General features: G+C 37.1%; 1 protein-coding gene and 1 long non-coding RNA gene across 3 annotated transcripts in view; one reads left to right on the top strand and one right to left on the bottom strand.

The window, feature by feature from the left end:
• The window catches only part of PDE3B (phosphodiesterase 3B), a 184828-nt gene that overhangs the window by 144426 nt on the left and 20388 nt on the right, over window positions 1-20014 (top strand). Inside the window, exons 6-11 of the mRNA XM_003341455.4 lie at window positions 656-866; window positions 3305-3381; window positions 5932-6272; window positions 7025-7162; window positions 12377-12488; window positions 18817-18930. Coding sequence (XP_003341503.2) covers window positions 656-866; window positions 3305-3381; window positions 5932-6272; window positions 7025-7162; window positions 12377-12488; window positions 18817-18930 — 993 coding nt within the window. The remainder of the gene's footprint in view (window positions 1-655; window positions 867-3304; window positions 3382-5931; window positions 6273-7024; window positions 7163-12376; window positions 12489-18816; window positions 18931-20014) is intronic.
• On the bottom strand, window positions 877-1789 carry LOC103093833 (uncharacterized). 2 transcript variants are annotated; one of them, XR_469343.3, is made up of 2 exons: window positions 1223-1789; window positions 877-1087 (listed from the first exon to the last, which is right to left on the bottom strand). It is a non-coding gene; the product is annotated as an uncharacterized LOC103093833 (long non-coding RNA). The 2 variants fall into 2 exon arrangements; XR_469342.3 differs by having other exon boundaries at window positions 1166-1789.

Genomic DNA, 20014 nt, shown 5'->3' on the forward strand with positions numbered 1-20014 from the left:
TAGTTACTTTTTAAAAAAACCCTTACCTTCTGTCTTGGAACCAATACTCTGTATTGGTTCCAAGGCAGAAGAGTGGTGAGGGCTAGGCAATGGGGGCCAAGTGACTTGCCCAGGGTCACACAGCTAGGAAGTGTCTGAATCCAGATTTGAACCTAGGACCTCCTGTCTCTAGGCCTGACTCTCAATCCACTGAGCTACCCAGCTGCCCCCAATAGTTACTTCTGATAGCAGTACTTTTTCTTGATGGGAAAATAGTTTGGACTTTAAAAAAAGAGGTTTTAAGCTATGCTGAAGATTGTTAGGGAGTGGAGAAGAGAAAAAATTTAATGTGAATTGTATCAGTGTAGGACTTGTCTTCTCTGCTCATGGAACCTTAAAAATGGGACTCACCTTTGGTACTTTGCTAGATGAAGCCTTGAGCTAGCCCTGGAGAACATGTGAAAATGCTCACACTAGAATGAGAAACATATCCATGGGTGCCAGCTGGAATGGAATAGCCAGTCCTGCTCCTTTTCTCCACCTGTTCTGGGTATTCTGCTGGAGTTCCAGGGGAGCCCTAAGTAGAATGTGGGTGTTTAGCACCCCTGGGTCAAGAACCATCTATGTTGTCATACATTATTTCCAGAAGAAATGCATCATTAATTTTTTTTTTTAGGTGCTTCACCCAACCTGAATCCTGTGAATTCACTTAGCTATGAACCAATGCCTGCTGGTTCCCTAGTCAACCGGTCCAACATAGGATTTCCTGACCCCACTGATTCTCTTACTAAGTCAGGTGCTCCTTTACACAAATCTCTTGGGAAAGCACTAAGTACTCCAGATTTGCCTCAGCAGTTTAAAACTTCTGGTAGCCATATCTGTAACAGGTAAGCCTCCTTCACTTTTACTTATTTTATTATCAAGGTGTAGAGGTCCTCTTGGTCATTATACACATGTGCATTTTTCTGTTTCTTTCTCCTAGTTCCACAATAGGTCAGATAGAGGTCATCCTGTGTGCCGGGTGATGTTTCTGTTTATGTAGCATTTTTTTTTATCATCTCATTCCTATTACATTGGCTTCACCATTTTCCCATGAAGGTACCTACCTCTGGGATGAAATAGAGAACAATTCTTAAACGCTCCCATTTAGAAAGTAGAATCAATAAACAATGACTTTACAATATACCTGGGAAGTTTTGAATAGGGGATGGAGGTACTTCTTAGGTCTAGGCTCCTTAGCTACCTTTGCTGTGGTTTAGATGAGAGTATTCCTGGATGCCCATCAGTCCCTGAGAGCTTCCTTTGTGTAAGTCAGTGTTCACTGCCTGGGAAGCCTTTGAATGGGCACAGTTTGTGCATGGCCTCATAGTAAATCCTAGATTTTCAGAGCTATCTCTTCTTCAGCAGTAACCCAGGCGGTGCCTGACTCTTCTCTTGGTGCGCTGGATCCTTTGCTCCAGTAGTTATTCCTGGCCCTTTGCAGTATTTTTTGTTCCTGAATAACCTCACCTAAATAACTTGATAAGCCCCTCTTCGCTTGCTGAAATAAAAGACTAAACCATTGCCATTCCCCTCCCTCCATTGGGCACTATGAATAAAATAACCCTCAGTTCCCAGGGAGTAGGAGGGAGGATTCTTAAGAGACAACAGGGCCCAGAGCCAGCTTTTCAGTCAGCTTTCTCCAAGTATTTTTTCCCCCCTGGTATTGTAACTACCCTGAATGAGATAACAAAGAAAGAAATAAGGATGAGAGTTGATAGTTCTGGCCATTGGCAGTTACAGATGGCCTATCTGATCCTCCCTGACCCTATTGAGGGAGATAGAGGAAGGCCTCAATTATGACAGCAGATAGGACTCAACAAATGGAAATGTCACATCTGAGATGACATAGTGAGGCCCTCTAGCCAAGGCTTACTGCCTCTTTCTATTGTATTGCTCTCTTTAAAAGACTGAACTCCTTTGCAGATGTTATGATGGTCTACTTAAGGAATCCTAGAGAATCAACCAAAAAGCTAGTCGAAATAATCAACAACTTTAGCAAAGTTGCAGGATACAAAATAAACCCGCATAAGTCATCAGCATTTCTATATATCTTCAATCCATTTCAGCAGCAAGAATTAGAAAGAGAAATTCCATTTAAAATCACCCTAGACAACATAAAATACTTAGGAATCTAAAAGACTGAGCTCCTCATATACGCTGGATGACAACCCCACTTTGAATGTGCACACCCTCTTCTCCAGGCAGTGGGGTGATTTCAGTGTACCCATTTCTTCTCTTTTTCCCTCTCTGTCTTTTGGTTTAGCCTTGGCCTGGCCTTGCAAACCGTCACCTCCTTCAAACCCAAAGCTCCTTCTTTTCTGTAATTCATTAGGATGTTTGATATGTAGAAGGTCCAGGACTTTGTTTTCCTTTTAAATGTGCAGAAGCAAGTTATCAACTGGAGAATGGAAGAAAAGGACCCAGTGGAATGGATTGGGTCCTTTTTAAATTGTGGGTCATTTTGTTCCAATATTTGTCTAGTGTGGCCTTCCCCCCAACAGAAAGCTAGCTATTCATTAGAAAGTAATTACTCTAGTTGTAGTTTAATTTACAAATACTGATATTTCCTCAATTGTGTTGTCACTTATTCATTGCAATAGTAATAAAAATTTCCCTTATACCCCACAGTGCACAAAAGTTCAGCATTGATGGAATTCAGAGACTTGCTACTCACTCTTTTTGAGACAGGCACTGAATCTTTCTGAGGCTTAGTTTCTTATGTATATAATACTATCTTTGTATATACACTGCCTCCTTTTCCAGGAGGAAGTTTGAGGCATCTAGGTAGAGTGGATAGAGGGCTAGGCTTGGAGTCAGGAAGACCTGAGCTCAGATCCAACCTCAGATGCTTACTAGCTATGTGATTCTGGGCAAATTGGTTATCTTGGGTCTACCTTGGGCTCCTCAGTTGTAAAATAGAGATAATAACAGGACCCACCTCCCAGGGTTGTTGTGAGGATCCAATAAGATTGTATTTGTAAAAGCACTTAGCACAGTGCCTGACCCTTAGAAGATGTTATATAAATGCTGCTTTTCTTCCCTTCCCCTGTTCTTCCAGAGCTGCTGTGCTCAAATGAAATACCAAATGCAAAAGTACTGCCAGCTGCCCAGAAGAAAAAGGGGCTTACTATGATGGCCCCTACAATCAAACCTCCTGAGTTTAAGGAGGTTGTGTCATTAGGTGGATTTTTTAGTGGGTTTTGGTGGGAAAGTAAAAATATCTTGATTAAAAAAATAAGAGAAACGACCTCATGATATACCTTTATCTAATTTATTTCTTAAGTTGTGGACGTGAGGTACTGAAGCATGTTTCAATACATGAATCTGAATATGATACAGATGACCAGAGTGGAAAACCAGGTGAGATTTCAAAAGTTATGTATACTTATTTCAAGCACATAACTATTGCCTTAGCTTTTTTTTTTTGCCATAAAGTTTTTTTTTTTAATTTTCACATTATTTTACTGATTTTTTTTTAGAAAAATTTCCCCATGGTTACATGATTCCTGTTCCCTCTCTTCCCTCTTCCCTCCCCCCTCCTAGAGCTAATAAGCCACTCATATATATATATATATATATAATTATTATTATTATTACTCCAAACCAGTTTCCATATGTAATCTTTTAAAAACCACCACCCTAAATCCTATACCCATATAACCAAGTGATAAATCATGTTTTTCTTCTGTGTTTCTTCTGCTCCCATAGTTTTTTCTCTAGATGTGGATAGCATTCTTTTTCATAATTTCCACAGGATTGTTCTTGATCACTTAATTGCAATTAGTAGCAGAGTTTATTACATTTGATCGTCTCATGATGTTACAGTCTCTGTGTACAACATTCTCCTGGTTCTGCTCGTTTCATTCCACATCAGTTCATGGTGGTCTTTCCAGTTTTTACAGAAATCCACCAATTCATCATTCCTTATAGCACAATAGTATTCCATCTCTATCATATTCTAAACTTTGTTCAGCTATTCCCTAATTGAGGGATACTCCCTCATTTTCCAGTTTTTTGCCACCACAAAAGGTGCAGCTATAAATATTTTTGCACAAACATTTTTTTATCTCTTTGGGGTACAAACCCAGTAGTGGTATGGCTGAATCAAAGGGCATGCAATCTTTTAAAACCCTTTGGGCATAATTCCAAATTGCCTTCCAGAATGGTTGGATCAATTCACAACACCAGCAATGCATCAGTATCCCAATTTTGACACATATTCTCCAACATTTATTATTTTCCTTTACTGTCAAATTGGTTGCCTTAGCTTTTTAATTTTTAATTTTTGTTGCTGATTGGTCAACAAATGCAACTTTGTATCATTGCAAAAAACAAAGCCCTATCACTATCTGTCAATGTATAATCAAATGAAAGTATTTGACGGGTTAGGGTCTAGCTCTTTCTTTACATGAAACTGGAAACAGACATAGCAAGTCACTTAGTATGAGGGAGAGCACATGATTAAAGTATATCTAGGTAGCTTCACTCTATAATAAATAAATCTCTTCCATTGCAGATTTCCAGAATCCATCCAAGGTTAGATTAAATAGCCAGATAAAAAGAAAACATGATCAGGAGTTTTAATCCAATTCTGGCACTAAGTAGTTAATTCTAGGCAAATAATTTAATTTCTTTATATTTTACCCTTTGTATTTTAGTTTAGCACAGAATTATGTCTTACCTGCTTCACAAGATTGTTAGAATGAAAATAACATAGGTAATGTGAACTAAAGATTCTAGAACATCTGTGCAAATACAAGGTAACAGTATTACTACTAGTAATAGTAATAATAAATATCTGAATTAAGTATACTTACATTTAATTTAGGGACTTAATATTTTACTTAATATAAATTATTTTATATCTGTGAAATAGTTTATATTTTGCAACCAGAAATTTATTTATAATGACTGCATCACAATGTAAAATAATTAGAAAAATTAGTACCCTTGTTTCTTTAATAATAGCCGTGGGAGTTTTCATAAATAATTTTCATAGAATACTTACTGGAGGAGATATTACCAAACTTGGTTGTCCTGGCCAGAATAGTATTTCCAGAATGGTTTGGTTTGCCTTTCACTTAATGTGACTATTAGGCTGCTTTCCCTTGCTCTTGGTTGGTACAGACTAAGGGAATGCACATAGATTTTAGACTTATTCTAAACTTAGCACAATTAAGAAAGCTGTTTGTTCTAGTACAAGAAAATCATAGATAGCATTTCAAAATTAAATATTTTTTTACAAGATAATTGAGAACTGACTGATTCTGTTCTTATTTTTACATGTTAAAAATGATGTTCTCCAACATAAAAGTAGTGATTCACTTAATGGAGTTGGCATTATTAGTTAATAATTGTCATTGAGATCACTCAGTGGAACAGAGTCCAAATTCTCTTTTCAGTAAGAGGTAGACCAGAAAATTTAAAGTCAGTCATTTTGGTAGAGGAAAGTACATCTTAATTCAATTGATTGGCTGCTATTGAATGAACTTGGCATTTTAAATATAAAGGAAATCTAAATAACACTGTGCTTGTAATTTGCTTAGGAAATTGATAACATTATCATTTTGAGGAACTAACTGCCTGAACATTTTCCATTCTTCCCAAACTAGCCATTGTTCCTTCATTCTCAAATGTACAAATTAAGCTATTTGTGGAAAAGATTCCTTTGAGACCCAGGACTCCCTTGGAAGGGACTGGGCAAAAGAAACCCATCTTTGTACCATTGACTAGCTAGTGCTGCCATTCAGCAGTCTGGAGTGAAAGCTGGTAACACTGGTTTAATATATTCTAACAAACAATTATAACCAAACTGAGATATAACAAGAAAACAACAATTTTTTCTTATCAAATTGTCTGCAGAGATTAAAGTAAATGTATTTCTTATAATTTTATTTATTTCTTTGAAAGTTGAAGAGGGAAACATCAATATTGCCCAAAAGCCAATCAAAGAGGTTGAGGAGGTGCCAGAGCAGGAGCCAGACAAGAAACTTGACAGAGAACTGAAAGATGAAGAAGAGGAGAAAGAGGAGGAGGATGGAGGAAAAGCAAGAGAAGAGGGCTCAGAAGATGCCCAGGACAAGCCTTCTGATAAACCAGGAGAGGACTTAACTAATGACCTAGATAGGTGCTACTCCCAGAAGGCCTTAGAGGAGAAAGGTGAAGGAAAAAAAAAGGAAGAGAAGAAAGAAGAGATGGTACTAGGGGGCCAGCAGAATAAGCACTCAAAGTGTCCTTATGAAAACGCTGAGGTAACATGGATCACTGTTGTCAAGAGTAGTACTTTTCTAATTTTGGAAAATTGGTGTAACAGTTCAAATAATAAGTTGCTTTTACCTTAACCTTTTTTGTTCTGTTTTTTTTTTTACTCTGAAGAGCTGGAAAACACAGTAGCAAAAAAAAATCTTTTTTCTGGACAATAACCCTAAAAATATAGAAATATATTAGTTTACCTCTAATAACTCAAGACATATGATAACTTTTTAAAGTTCAGTAATTTTTTTAAAATTACATATAAAAACAATTTATTTTCTCATTTCCAGTTCCAAATTCTCTCTCTTTCTACCTCTCACCTTCCCTCCCTGAGATGGTAAGCAGTTTTATACAGGTTATACTATATGATAAATTTGAAATAAAAAAATAATGAATTTTAGAACTTATTTAGTGGATTTTAGCTTGAAAAGTTTTAAAAAATTTATAGAAATAATGCTATATTTTCAATTTTCAGTCCCTAGTGTTGGGAGGTCATCTTTCTAGTATTACCTGAATCATATTTAGATCTTAAAATAACTTATTTAAAATTATTTGAAGATCTCATTCTGCCCAAATAAGAAATGATAGGAAGAGAGAATAAGGGTAAGGGGTGCATTTAAGGATGGCAGTCTGAGAATATAGTATTGAGGATTTGTAGCATCTATTTTGGGTCGTAATGTCAAGATGAATTTATCACTTACAGTCAAAAAGTCAAGTTTTTTTAGGTTTCTATATGTGTGTTTGTACACAGGTCAATGAAGCTCATTTACTGGAACTAATATTAAGAGAGGATCATGATGCACTAATAGCAAAAATGAACAACTGGAATTTCCCCATTTTTGAAGTCATGGAAACAATGGGAGGAAGATCGGGAAGGATCCTGAGCCAGGTTTGTTATTCTAGCAAGAAATGCTGTATAAATAGAGTTCTCAAATCTTAGAGTTGGAAGGGACTCAGTCAGTCCAAACTCTCTCCTAATCTCCAAATCTCTTTAATCATGCTGCTGACTATTGTTCAACTTCTACTTGAATAACTTCAGTAACCCAACAAGGTAATTCATTCCATTTTTGGACAACTTGGTAATCATAGAATTATGTGTTATTTTAATCTGAAATAAGCCTATCATATTACTTCTACCCATAAATTCAATGCCATCCTCTGCAGTAACACAGAGCGGCATAACCATCTCCTCTTTTCTCAATAATAATTCTCACAGTGGACAGGAAATTAAAGTTTAATAAGTTGTCAGATAAAGTCACTCTATTGCTTGGCTTTGTATAACTTTTTCTTTATTATAAGAAAGAGTTCTCTGTGAGTCAGAGGGTAAAAAATGAGATGACTATTATATTATAAAGAATAAAAGTATCAATAAAACACTTTTTTCCCAAAAATTAAATAACAGCACTTTAAACTGTTGTATCACATTATGGACTTTCCCTAAGGATGGACAGCCTCAAATTTTCAACTGTTGTTCATGTACTCTTCTCACCATCCTGGTCCTCTCTGATTGGTCCCAGTCCAGTTTATCAATGTTTTACTTAAAGAAACTACTCAGAATTAGACATGGTTGCCAAGATATTATCAACCCCAAAAAATATGATTTGAACCATATTCAGTGTAGGCCAAGTTCATGGTAGATTCTTTTCGGACCTCTGTTAAACTGTTGGCTTACACTAAGCTTGTTATCAGCTAAGGTCTCCAGATTTTTGTCTATCAATTGAATGTGGTGAGATAGAGGGAGAAATGGAACTTGCCCAAGGTCACATAGCTAGAAAGTGGCAGATCTTGCCTTACTACATCGAAAGAGAGAGAGCGAGAGAGAGCAATTTAGCTACAACAGTTGATGGTTGTTTTTACTCTGCTGTACTAAGAACACAAAAGCAACTCAGTTCTGGCAGTGAAGACACAGCCCTGTCTTCCTTTTGCCCTTTCACTTGCTTTTGAGTGGTGTTTGGTTGTATGGATATACCCTGATTAATTGGTTTCTTTTTTTAAAAACCCTTACCTTCCATCTTAGAATCAATACTGTGTTGATTGGTTCCAAGGCAGAAGAGTGGTAAGGACTAGGCAATGGGAGTTAAATGACTTGCTCAGGGTCACACAACTAGGAAGTGTCTGAGGTCAGATTTGAACCTAGGACCTCCTGTCTCTAGGCCTGACTCTCAATCCACTTAGCTACCCATTTGCCCCCTGAAAATGGAAGCTAGGAAGTCTGAACAACAGCTATTGGAGTATTTGTTTATAATGTATTGATAACATGATAGCAAATTTTAGCTTAATGTCCAAAAAACTGTCTAACAAATAGAACTTATATCCATAAGTAGAATGGACTTAGCCTTGAAAGAGTGGGCTTTTCCCTTTTGGAATTTCTTTATTTGGAAGCTAAGTGACCATTTATCTGATATGTTGTATGAGTATCCTGCTTTGGGTGGTCATTGGAATTGTTGGCCCCTGAAGTTCCATCCAACTCTAAAACTTTGTTGTTTGGTGACTTTATTGATGTTACATTTTATCTTTTTATCTTCAGTCCACCCAGCCTGTTCCAGACATTATAAATCTTTAGTATTCTATCTATCTTATTTTTGCCGTTCCTTCCATCTTTGTGTCATCTGACAATTTTATAATGCCTTGTGTATATTTGTCTATGGCATCTTTCATTCTGGGTCATTTTTTTATTCAGTCGTCATGAAGTTCCTACTGTACTTACATTATTGTGCTGAGCACTTGGGGAGATAAAGAAAAAGCGACAGTCTTGTCAGAATTTCAGAGTTACAGGAGGTTGACATATGGAGATTTGTATGCACCAGCTATAGGTCATTAATAAAATTGTTGAATCAGACAGGTCAGAGGACATAGAAGTGTGATGTCACTAAAAGACATCCCAGAAGTATTTCAGGTTTTGAAAATTTTTTTGCTAACCTGCAAAAATATTTTTAAGACTAGATAGTACAGTTCTAATTTTGAAAAGGCAACAATATTCTCATGTGTAAATAATAGGATGCATATGCAAATATGTCTGACATAATTGACTCAATGCTCATTGATGAGGTGTGTTAATTCCTGAGAGTTTAAAATTGTTAGGAATGAGCTAAGCATTTGTTGGATTTGTTGAAATGAGCTATTTCCATATATTTTAATTTGGAATATTTAAATTTTGTATAAATTGAATTGGGTATTAATACTATTTCAATTCAGTCCAGCCATTAGTGGTAATTTACTAGAGCTTCTGGTATATAAAACATATACTGAGCCTTATAAATATAGAGACTGGAAGATGAGTTCAAATCTGGTCTTAGACACTATGATTTTTTATTTTGGGCATGTTACTTAATTTGTTTACCTCATGTTCCCCATCTGTAAATTTGGGATAATAAGAGCATCAGTAGGGAATAAAAATAGCACTCTCAATCAAATGAGATAATATTTGTAAAGTACTTAGCACAATGCCTAGCACAGACTAGGTGCTATACCATTATTGTAGACCTGTTATTTTTTGCTTACTACTGTTCATTGGTGTTGAATAGGAAACTGTAGATGTTTTTTTATTTTCACAGAAGCAGGTTGTCTGTGAGAAGATGATTTTTGTCCCTGATTTTTATCTCTGTTCTCAGTAAGTTGAGTAAAATCTAAAAAGACATCTATCACATTGTTATAGTTGATAACTGTCATTTTATCTAATAGTTATTTTTCATGTAGTGTGCTAAAACCAACAAGATAAAATAGAAAAGTTTCCATATTAATTTAAAGTACACTATATTGAGAAGATAAAATATTGAATAATTTGTATCTGTTTTCAACAATGGACATTCATCCTCCTATTGAGAGATTTTCTTTTTTTAAAAAATAGTTTCTATCTTTTTATAATTTTATTTATGAAACCAAAAGAGTATAAGGGTATGGAATTTAGGTTCATTCTCCCAGATCTTAGGAATATAGTTATATATCATAAAGGGTAACTTTGTACCATAGAATTATAGCACCTTAGAGCTAGAAGGGACCTAAGAGAAATTCTGATTCAAACCCATACCTAAAACAGGAATTCTCTTTAAATGTCCCCAAAATAGATTCTTTTAGCCTCCACTTGAAAATCTCCAATGAAAAATACCTTCAAAGACATCCCCTTCCAGTTTTGTACTGTTCTCGTTGATCATTTAAATATAATAATCATGAATTGCTAGGTCTAGAAGGACAATCCTATGCAAAAAAATATAGCCATCTGTCCAATTTGCTCACTGTACAGCAGGAGATGCTGAACTTTATAGTAGAGTTCATGCATCTATTCAGTGGCAGAGCTCAGATCAGCGTTTGGTTCTTTGTCTGTTGATCTTTTTATTATCATTGTGTGGGTTCCTTCTTTAGTTCAAGTTCAAATTATTAATTCATTCTGTTGTGTGCACCTTTTCCTAGATATAGAAACATTTTATAAGCTTTATTTGAATTTGTTTAAAAGTATAATCCAAAGCAATTGCTTATATGACTAACTATGCTGTTCTTTTAAAAAATGATGAATGAATGCTCCTAGTTAATCTCTGTCCTCTTCCCTCCATCCTTCTTAACATTTTATGGAGTCATTAGTATTTACAAATATTGTATTTCAAGCAGAAATTTTCCCCATGGTCTCATTCCAGAGATGAGCTGTTTTTGAAGAGCTGGCCAAAGGCTTAATTTAGTTTTACTTTATTAAATATAGATATAGATATTAAATATAGATATAGAGCTAAATAGATTGAGTGTATTGAAAAAGTAGGAATTTTCTATTTTTCAAATTACTTTTACCTTTCTCTAGAAAGAGAATCTAGTATTCTGGGTAAATATTTAGACTCAGGTTGAGGTAGCTGCAGTTGCCTTTTCTGGCATTTACTGGGCAGGGTAACCCTGGATGAGTTAGGTAACCTCTCAGTGCCAATGCTCTAGAAAACTCTTTCTGATAAGTCACAGAACCATTGTTGATTTACTTCAGTGGCATGAGATTTTTCACTGGGAGCTCCCATTGATCTGTGATATCATTAGTTTTGTGATGCAGTGATGCAGATTGCAGCCCATCTGTGCATATCCTTCCTGTGTAACTCTTCTCTGGGTCCTCCTCTAAGATCACCAAAGTGGAGTCACCCCACATGTAGGAAGTGCTTTTCACTTTCTCTTGAAGGCATCCTGACTGTCCAGTGGTCACCCAGAATTCTTTTCCAATCATACATTTCCTTGATAAAATATTTTTTCTTCTTCTTCTTCCTCAAAGTTCCATACATCTTTCCCTTTTCCTTGAGGGATATTCTCAAATTTTTTGAGGCTATCATAATCCATTTCTTGCTTCTTGCTGACATACCTCCTCACTTAGTGTTTAAAAGATGAGTATTTGTTTTTAGAAGCTTGGACTCTTTGAAAGAGCTGTTCTGTTTCCCAAAAGCAATACACTCCACTCTCCTCTTATTTAACTCTATGCCTAACCTGTCCTTCTTTGTGGTCTGCCTTTGATAAACATACTGACAGATAAGTTCTATCAGTTGTCCATACAAAGGCATGCTGTAATCTGGGCAGTAGATTTCTTCATCCACTTGGTCTTTTCTTTGTAGATGGTCAAGCCAAATTCTTTGGAATGAGTGTCTGTACTGATTAAATCATATGTCTATGTCCAACCTGCCCTGCAACCTGCCTACCTCTCCTTTCTAGATTATATGACATATTCCATATTTCAGGTTATATAGTCATTCAAGATTTATCAAATGACTGTGCTACTAGGCAACTAAGTTGTGTGACCTTGGACAAACCATGTCTCCTCTCAATGTACTCATTTGTAAAATAAGGAAATTGGACTAGTTGACTGAGGAGTTCCCATTTAGGTGGAAGAGTAACTTAGGACATGCAAGTTTCCCAATTTGTAGATGGTACCTTAAAAATTAAAATAATAATAATAATTTTTATAGTCTTCCAAGATGACAAATAGGGGAAGGGGAGGCTTTAGTGAAGTACTGATTCAGTTTAATGACCTAATACACATTTCCGAGTAAAAACTAAAAAGTAACTTGCCTTTAAAATGAAACATTATAAAGTTATAAAGCTTAGGAATGCTGATTTTAAAGTGAAAATTGTTTGAATTTATTCTTAGACTATGTATACCTTGTTTCAAGACACTGGTTTGATGGAAATGTTCAAAATCCCTGTTCCAGAATTTGTGAGATACTTCCATGCATTAGAAAATGGCTACCGGGACATTCCTTGTAAGTATAAATACCACTTCCATTTTACAGATGAGTAAATCGAGGGTCATAGAACTTAAATGACTTTCTTAATATCACAATGCCAGTGATGAATTAGAGAGTGACAGAATTTGTTAGAAGAGACCTCAGTGGCCATCTAGTCCATCCTGCATGACAGGGCTCCCACTTCTGATCTTCCTGACAAGTGGTCATCTCACCCCTGCCTGAACATCTCCAAGGAGGGTGTCCACCGAGTCTGGAAGCAGCCCAACCCATTTGGGGATAGTTCTGGTTGTTAGGTAGGATGTTACCTTCCTTGAAGTTTCTACCCATTGTTCTTGGTTCTGCCTTCTAGGGCCATCTAGAACAAATCTAATACTGTCTCCTTAGGAGAGCCCTTCACAGTAATTGAAGAGGTCTACCATGTTCCCCTGAGTCTTCTCTCCTTGAGGCTCCTCACATGCTCATTTCCTTCTCCTAGCCTTTAGAATCTTGACTCTGGCATCCACTGGGTTAGCTAACCCAACTTTATGCCATTTGCAAATTTGATGAGCATGCCATCAAAGCCTTCATCAGTCACAGATAAAAATATTATACCATATAAAGCAAGTTATAGATCCTTGGGGCACTCTGCTGGGCACCTCCTAGCATGATGACATTGAACTCTTAGCAGTTATTTTTTAACTTCAGTCATCCAACCAGGTCTGAATCCATGAGACAATATTAAGTGTGTAATCCATATTTCTTGAACTTCTGTACAAAAGGGGTATGAGACATTTTTATAACATAGATGTACACATACATATATGCATACATATGAGCAGAGAAATTATGTCCTAAAAGTGCAGTTTTAAGCTTTAATAGCTTCAAGTATAAATGCTACAGACTTATAAAAACAGTTGAATTATTTAGATTAATTATTTAAATGTTTTAAAATATTGATGTGTTTCTTATTAAAATTCAACATAGACACTGACTTGTATTATTTATTGCTAGTAGATTTTCAGACTTTATAAAAACTTTCATCATCTGTAGCTCAGGAACTAAAAAGGACTGAATTTGTGACCTAACCTCAAGATCTTTCAAAGATGAGGTTTTGATGCATACACAACAGTTTTGATCTGACAAATGAGAGAAGGTGGCCATGCAAGAGGGCCTTAGCCTTCTCTGCCACTCCACTTGGTTAAGAAAATGACATCCAGAACCTGTTGAACATTTGATGCATAATGGGAGGGTGCCCTGTCTTGTTAAAGTTAAAAATAAAAAGTTGTTGTTCAAAATTCACAAAACTAAATGTAAAATAAATTTTAATAAACTTTCAGATGATCTTTTTCTAAGTTTTTAGCATTTATACATTTGAAGTTAATTAAAGCTTACATTAGAACTTCTGGGTCATCATATACATGAAAATATTCATATATATTTATATATACACATGCATTTTCTGTATAGAGTGAGAGAGACAGATAGACAGAAGAAACAGAGATGGGCCCTGAACTGACTCCCAGTCCACACTTTCCCTGGAAGATAGGTCCTTGGATCTATTTCCCCTCTTGGGAGTCCTCTGGGTAAGCTCTGATGGACTGTGAAACTTTTCTCTAATAACTGTCATTATCGAGCTCTCACCTAGTATGCCCCCCATTTCATTTACATAGTTAAACATCTCCCCAACATCATCTAACCAATGATTTGTGCTCCAATATGTTTGACCAGTTAATGTCTCCTTCATATCACAAATAGCCAGTTTACTTCTATTAGCTTTTACTAAGAGATGCTTGCTGAGAAATTAGAGTAAGGATAGAAGAATAAAAACATCCGTCTGTCCCGGGGCAGGCACTCCCTTCTCTATCTTGATCCCAGGGAATAGTTGACTTAGATTCAGAGTGGTAGCCACAAAGCATTCCTCTCATCATGTTCAACTTTGGTTGTGGCCAGGGGATGAGTTATTTCCATCTCAGCTGCTGTGTCAGTCCACCATTGGTTAGCTAAGTCAGGCAAGTGGATGCTCAGGGTTTCACTGACTCCGTGGGCTTGGCTACTATAGCTGTACTTCTGGGACCTTTAGTTTTGGACCTCTGGTGGATCCTGTGACTTTTTGAAGACACAAGGTCATTCTCTCTGGGATACTCATTCCCTTAGGATCTGTGAGAAATAAACCCACCAGAGGCAAAAGAAACAAGTGTCATGTGCTTCAGGTCACTTGCTGACCAGGTGGGGAAGAACCTGCCCCTCAGGAAGAAAGGGAAGGCTTCTCTGTGGGTGCCTTTGTTATTCTTATGCAGTTCTGGCTCAACCACTAATTAGAAGGCTTTTTGTTGCCACACAGTAAGCACCCAGGTGGTCTGGGATTGGGGTATGGTGTGATGCCTCTCCCTCTGCTCCATGATCAGCAGGTGGTGCCAACTGAACACGTCCCAGGCATTGGTGGAGCCCAGTGACCAGCCCTTGTTAAACTCTGTCAAAATCTTGACCAGAATCTGGGTAAATACTCTCTATAGCATTTCCTTCATCTACAAACAATTCTCCTGTCAAGAAAGGAAACAAGGTTCACCTTACATGACCTGTTCTTGATGTTGCCATTCTGGCTCTTTGTAATGATCACTTCCCTCCAGATTTTTACCAGCCTTCTCTTTTATCAGTCAAGTCAAGATCACTGACCTAGAGTTTGCAAACTTTGTTGGGACATTTGTCCATGTGCGCTCCCATTTTCCAAGGTCTTTTTCTCTCTCTGACCACCCTGTGCCTATGATTAAAATTTGAATGTTCATTTTATGTGTGACAGGATTGTTTCCCCTTGCTCTCCTCTTTACCCCCAAACTAAGAAGTGATAAAAGCAATCCAGAGTCTGATGCAGTTGGGTCACATGGGGATATAACAAGTTCTACCCACATGGGGAGTGGGGAGCCCTCTGATTTGGATGTCTGAAAACCAGGTGAACTAACACTTTATGTCCTGCTGACCAGACGTATTACCATATAGAGAAAAGGTGGGCCACATGTATAGAAGCTAAATGCCATCATCTCCTTGTTGTCTTTCCTTGCCCTGCTGGGGTAGGAGGAGATTCCTGTTGTTACCAGTTCAGTGATTTACCAGCCCCCATTTTTTTCCCCAAATCAAACACCATCACCAGGTCAGCCTCTGACCACAGCAGATTAAACTGAAAAGGTTTTTTTTTTCCAAGTTCACATACAAACTTGAACACTACTAGGTAATCTGAGTGTAAAAACAAAGGAAAGAGAAACATGTTCCATTCACCCTTGTATTGTTACGTATCATAAGGCTAAATAAGAAGGAATTGTGTACTATACTTCTGCTTATATTACAAATAATGAGGTACTCAGGGAAGAACAATTTGTGGGAGTCAGGCAAAAGGCAAACCAAAAAAGCAACTCACCAGCTACAGATAGAGTAGAAAGCATTCTGTCTTTTCTTACTCATGTAACCTTGAGCCAGGCATTATTTCCCTTCTTAGATCCATCTTCTGTGAAATGAGGGGTGGCAAAACTTCAGGAGTACTTAGCCTCATCTTTAAACTGAGTCAATTGGATTAGATGAACTCTAAAGACTGATTTAAATTTCATGAGTTTGTAGTATCTCTATTTCCAAAAGACAAAAAGCTGGTCCTTTAAAGTCCGTTGCAAATAATTGTGTCAGTTCCTTCAACATATTGGAAGCTTTATGTGAAATCAAGGACAATAGTAAATTTCCATATCTCAAGTGCAGATTTCAAGTCATTTGATCATTCATTAGGAAATGACCAAAGTACATGTGACTTTTAACATTAAATTTGGTGACAAAAAAGCTTGTGAGATTTATGGCTTCTGGTTGAATCATCTCGTGAGGCTATTGGGGCAATCCTGATGTAATTATACTTTGAATTGGGAAAATAATTTCTAATGATTTATATGTGGAACTTTGAGGTATTATGTGCCATGGAAAGAACACAGAACCAAGCCTGGGTTCAAATGTTGCCTCAGACATTTCCTTGCTATATGACCCTGGGAAAGTCACCTTAACCCAACTGCCTAGTCCTTACCACACTTCTGCTTTGGAACCAATACTTAATATCAATTCTAAGACAGAAGGTAAAAGTATTTTTTTAAAAAGAACACTGGAAAGGGAAGCAGGAGATCCATGTTTAAATCCTGGCTGTATCATTAATAAGTTCTGCTACCTTTCTCTGGAATATGATAGATTTGGTCTAGATAATGAATAAGGTCCCTTTCAACTGCAACAAATGGTGAAATGGTACATACAGTTCTAGCAGTTTCCCTGACTCTCAGAGAAAATGGAGATGGCACATTTCTTTCTCATTAGGATTTCAAGTTGGAAAAAAAAAAGCTAGAGTTTCCATTTTTCCATTATCAGACAATAGACCGATTTTAAAATCCAAATGACATGGCTTCAGTTGTACTGGAAGAAATACATTTATTTTCTTTTGCTCCAGTTTGAGATATTTCCTGTGTGGTGACGCTCTGCTATTCAGCCTTTGTAGTTGTTTTCCTGTAGTAAATTTCAAAGTAATGTGACTGTTAACAACATATTTAGGGCCAGCATGATCAGGAAATGGACTAGAACTCCAAGATCCTGTTTATTCATCAAAGTTGTCCTTGCTGTTATTGCACAAGGCTTCTCAGACCTGCTCCAGGTCTCAGCACTCCCTGCCCATGAGTCCCTCACCTCCCATAGGCCCTGGAGGTGGGCAAACTTTCTGGTAGAACTAATGAAGGGCACAGATTCATTGCTAAGGCTGTTGTCAAATTTTGAAGATCAAAGGTACCATCTTCCCAGAAATATGGTAAAATAAAGGGTAGCCTGCTCTACATTCCCATTGCAATGACAAACCCATAGTATGAGAATCCTGTCTTGTGCACTAAAGAATTGATATTCCAGTTTGGGAACTATAGTATGTCTGGAACCAGAGAAATACAAAGAATCAAGTCAGCCCCAGGAGTTAGATTTCCAAGCTGATATCCCATGAACTTTTAGAAGAAGGCAGGGGAACTGGCTGACCCTGCAGACCACTAGTAGCCCTGCCTCTTGACTATACTGAGTTCAGCTCCCTCCCCTCAGCCTGGTTACCGCTTACTCTTGATTCCATGGTCAATGGTGAGTGACTCAGCAATCAAAGTTTTAGTTTCTTCAGGATCCAAGTGTGCAAGACATTTAGGTTAGGGGGTTTGATTTAAAAAGTTCTCCTCTCTTGGTTTCTTCCATACTTTTATTGGGTATCAGTTCCCTCTTACATCATTTTCAGAGTGAACCTAAGTCCAAACAGTAATAAGTAGTCCTCTTCCCTCTGGTCATTTCTCGCTGTCCTACTTACCCACTAGCAAAGAGCCCCTTCCTGATCTGATCCTCTTTGGTCTTCTCTCACCAATCCCAGCATCAAAGCAAAGCTCTTCCTTCCGTTCTACTGTTTCTAGGCCTGACTTCCTTTGATTCCTTAGTTGGTGAATTCCCTGTATGTCCATATTGATTTCTTCAGATAAGTCCCTGCATTCTTACTCATTGGAATCCTGAGCATCTCCCTTCCCTCTTGGACTGGTTTCCTTTGAGCTACTTTTGTCCAGGGGATGCTACCTCTTCTTTTTCTGAAACCTTTAAACTTTGCTTTTCCATAATCTAAGATGTATATCCTACTATGCTCAGTGCTCCTCTCCTCTATCACAAATTAGGATAAAGTGGTTACTTTCTTAAAAACTTCCCCTAAGTTCCCTCCCCCAACCACTTCCTCCCTGTTAGTAAGAATCAAATCTGAAATAGAATTTCCCCTTCTAGGTTCCTTCAGATTTTGAAGGATAAATTATTACCAAGGAAAGCTATTAGTTTTTCTAGGTTGTTGTTGTTGGAGCTGGGAGAGAGAGATCCATCCATCCTTCCATCCATCCATCCATCCATCCAGCCATCCATCCATCCAGCCAGCCAGCTATCTAAAATAGGGATCTGTAGTTTCACATACAACTCTTTCTGATCTACACTGTATATGGAAATGCCAATTTTATTTAGTGTTTAAGTTCAGAATAAAAGCAATATGAGATGAGAAAAATGCTTGTCAATTTTTTAATCTTGCCTTAATGTTACTGAGAAATCAAGTGATCCAGCAATCTTTGGAAAACAAAACATTTTTCAACTGGGTGGACATGTAAAGTTTTTTTTTTCCACATAAATTAAGAGTAGATAAGAAAAAAATGTAAAATGGAGACAATACTTTTCCTCTTAGAGATATTTTTAGGTTTTGAACAAAATGACATGACTCTTTAACATCTCTCCAGTGCCCCATTTTCCACAATCCTTCTTTCATGTCTAATAAATGAATTTTTTTCTCAAATGTTTTGATGATTTATAGATCACAATCGAATACATGCTACAGATGTCCTACATGCAGTTTGGTACCTGACAACTCGGCCAATTCCTGGATTTAAACAGATCCGTCAGGATCTTGTGAAGGTGATTCGCACAGGTACTACCTTCAGTGGAGGAATGTTTCTTTAAAGATAAGGCAGAGAATAAATTAAATAGTCTAGAAAACACATTCTATTATGTCTTTTGGACTAATCAGTAAGCTCTGCTTTAGTGAATTTTTGGTTTAATTAGGTTAGCCTGGGGCAGGAAAGTAACAGAGTGCAAAGAGCTAGAGTTGGGAGGACTCAGCCTCATATCTGGTCTCTGACACTTCTGAGCTTTGTGACCCTAGGCAACTCACTTGACCCTGATTACTTAGCCTTTGTATCTCATCTTTGTCTTAGAATTAATTGATAGTAAAACAGAAGATGAGGATTAAAAAAAAAACCCAAGAGTAGCTGATTATTTTAATCTCTATGGAAAAGTCACAATTAATTAGGTATTTTTATATGGTGCTTATATTAAAAAGGCTTTTGGTTTGAGGATGTAGGATTAGTACCAAGCTCTGTACTTTGCCATAACTAGGTAATGTTCATGCCACAAAATACTTCAGGCAAGAATAAGGGAAACACTCATAATGGAACTGAAGATGACTTTATGATTGGCCATAGCATAGGAGCTGTTGCTGGAATGGTGTCCTCTTTCTCTCTCTACCATTTCCGATAATCTTTACCTGATTTCTGGGGTTCTGTATTATGGATAGAAAACTTCCCTAGTCACTTGAGACAACGGTTAAGTATTTCTTTTTTATTTAATTTAATTTCTGGGGTTCTGTATTATGGATAGAAAACTTCCCTAGTCAGTTGAGACAATGGTTAAGTATTTCTTCTTTTTTAAATTTAATTTCATTCCCCCCCTCCAATTAAATGTAAAGATAGTTTTCAGCATTTTTAGAAGAATTTTGAGTTTTGAATTCTCCTGCCACCACAAAGATGGTAAGCTGTCTGATATGGATTTTACATTTGCAATCATGTAAAACATTTTTCCATATAATCCTTTTGTGGAAGAAAGGCAAGCATTTCAAAAAAGAACTTCACTAGCAACCCTGGGAGAAAGATAAAATAAAAAATACCATGCATAAAGGTTTATGGCACATGAGGAATTTATACTAAGAGATTTTTACTCCAGCAATAAACATCTGG

This window comes from Monodelphis domestica, chromosome 6 (assembly GCF_027887165.1).
Source record: "Monodelphis domestica isolate mMonDom1 chromosome 6, mMonDom1.pri, whole genome shotgun sequence".
Taxonomy (NCBI): domain Eukaryota; kingdom Metazoa; phylum Chordata; class Mammalia; order Didelphimorphia; family Didelphidae; genus Monodelphis; species Monodelphis domestica.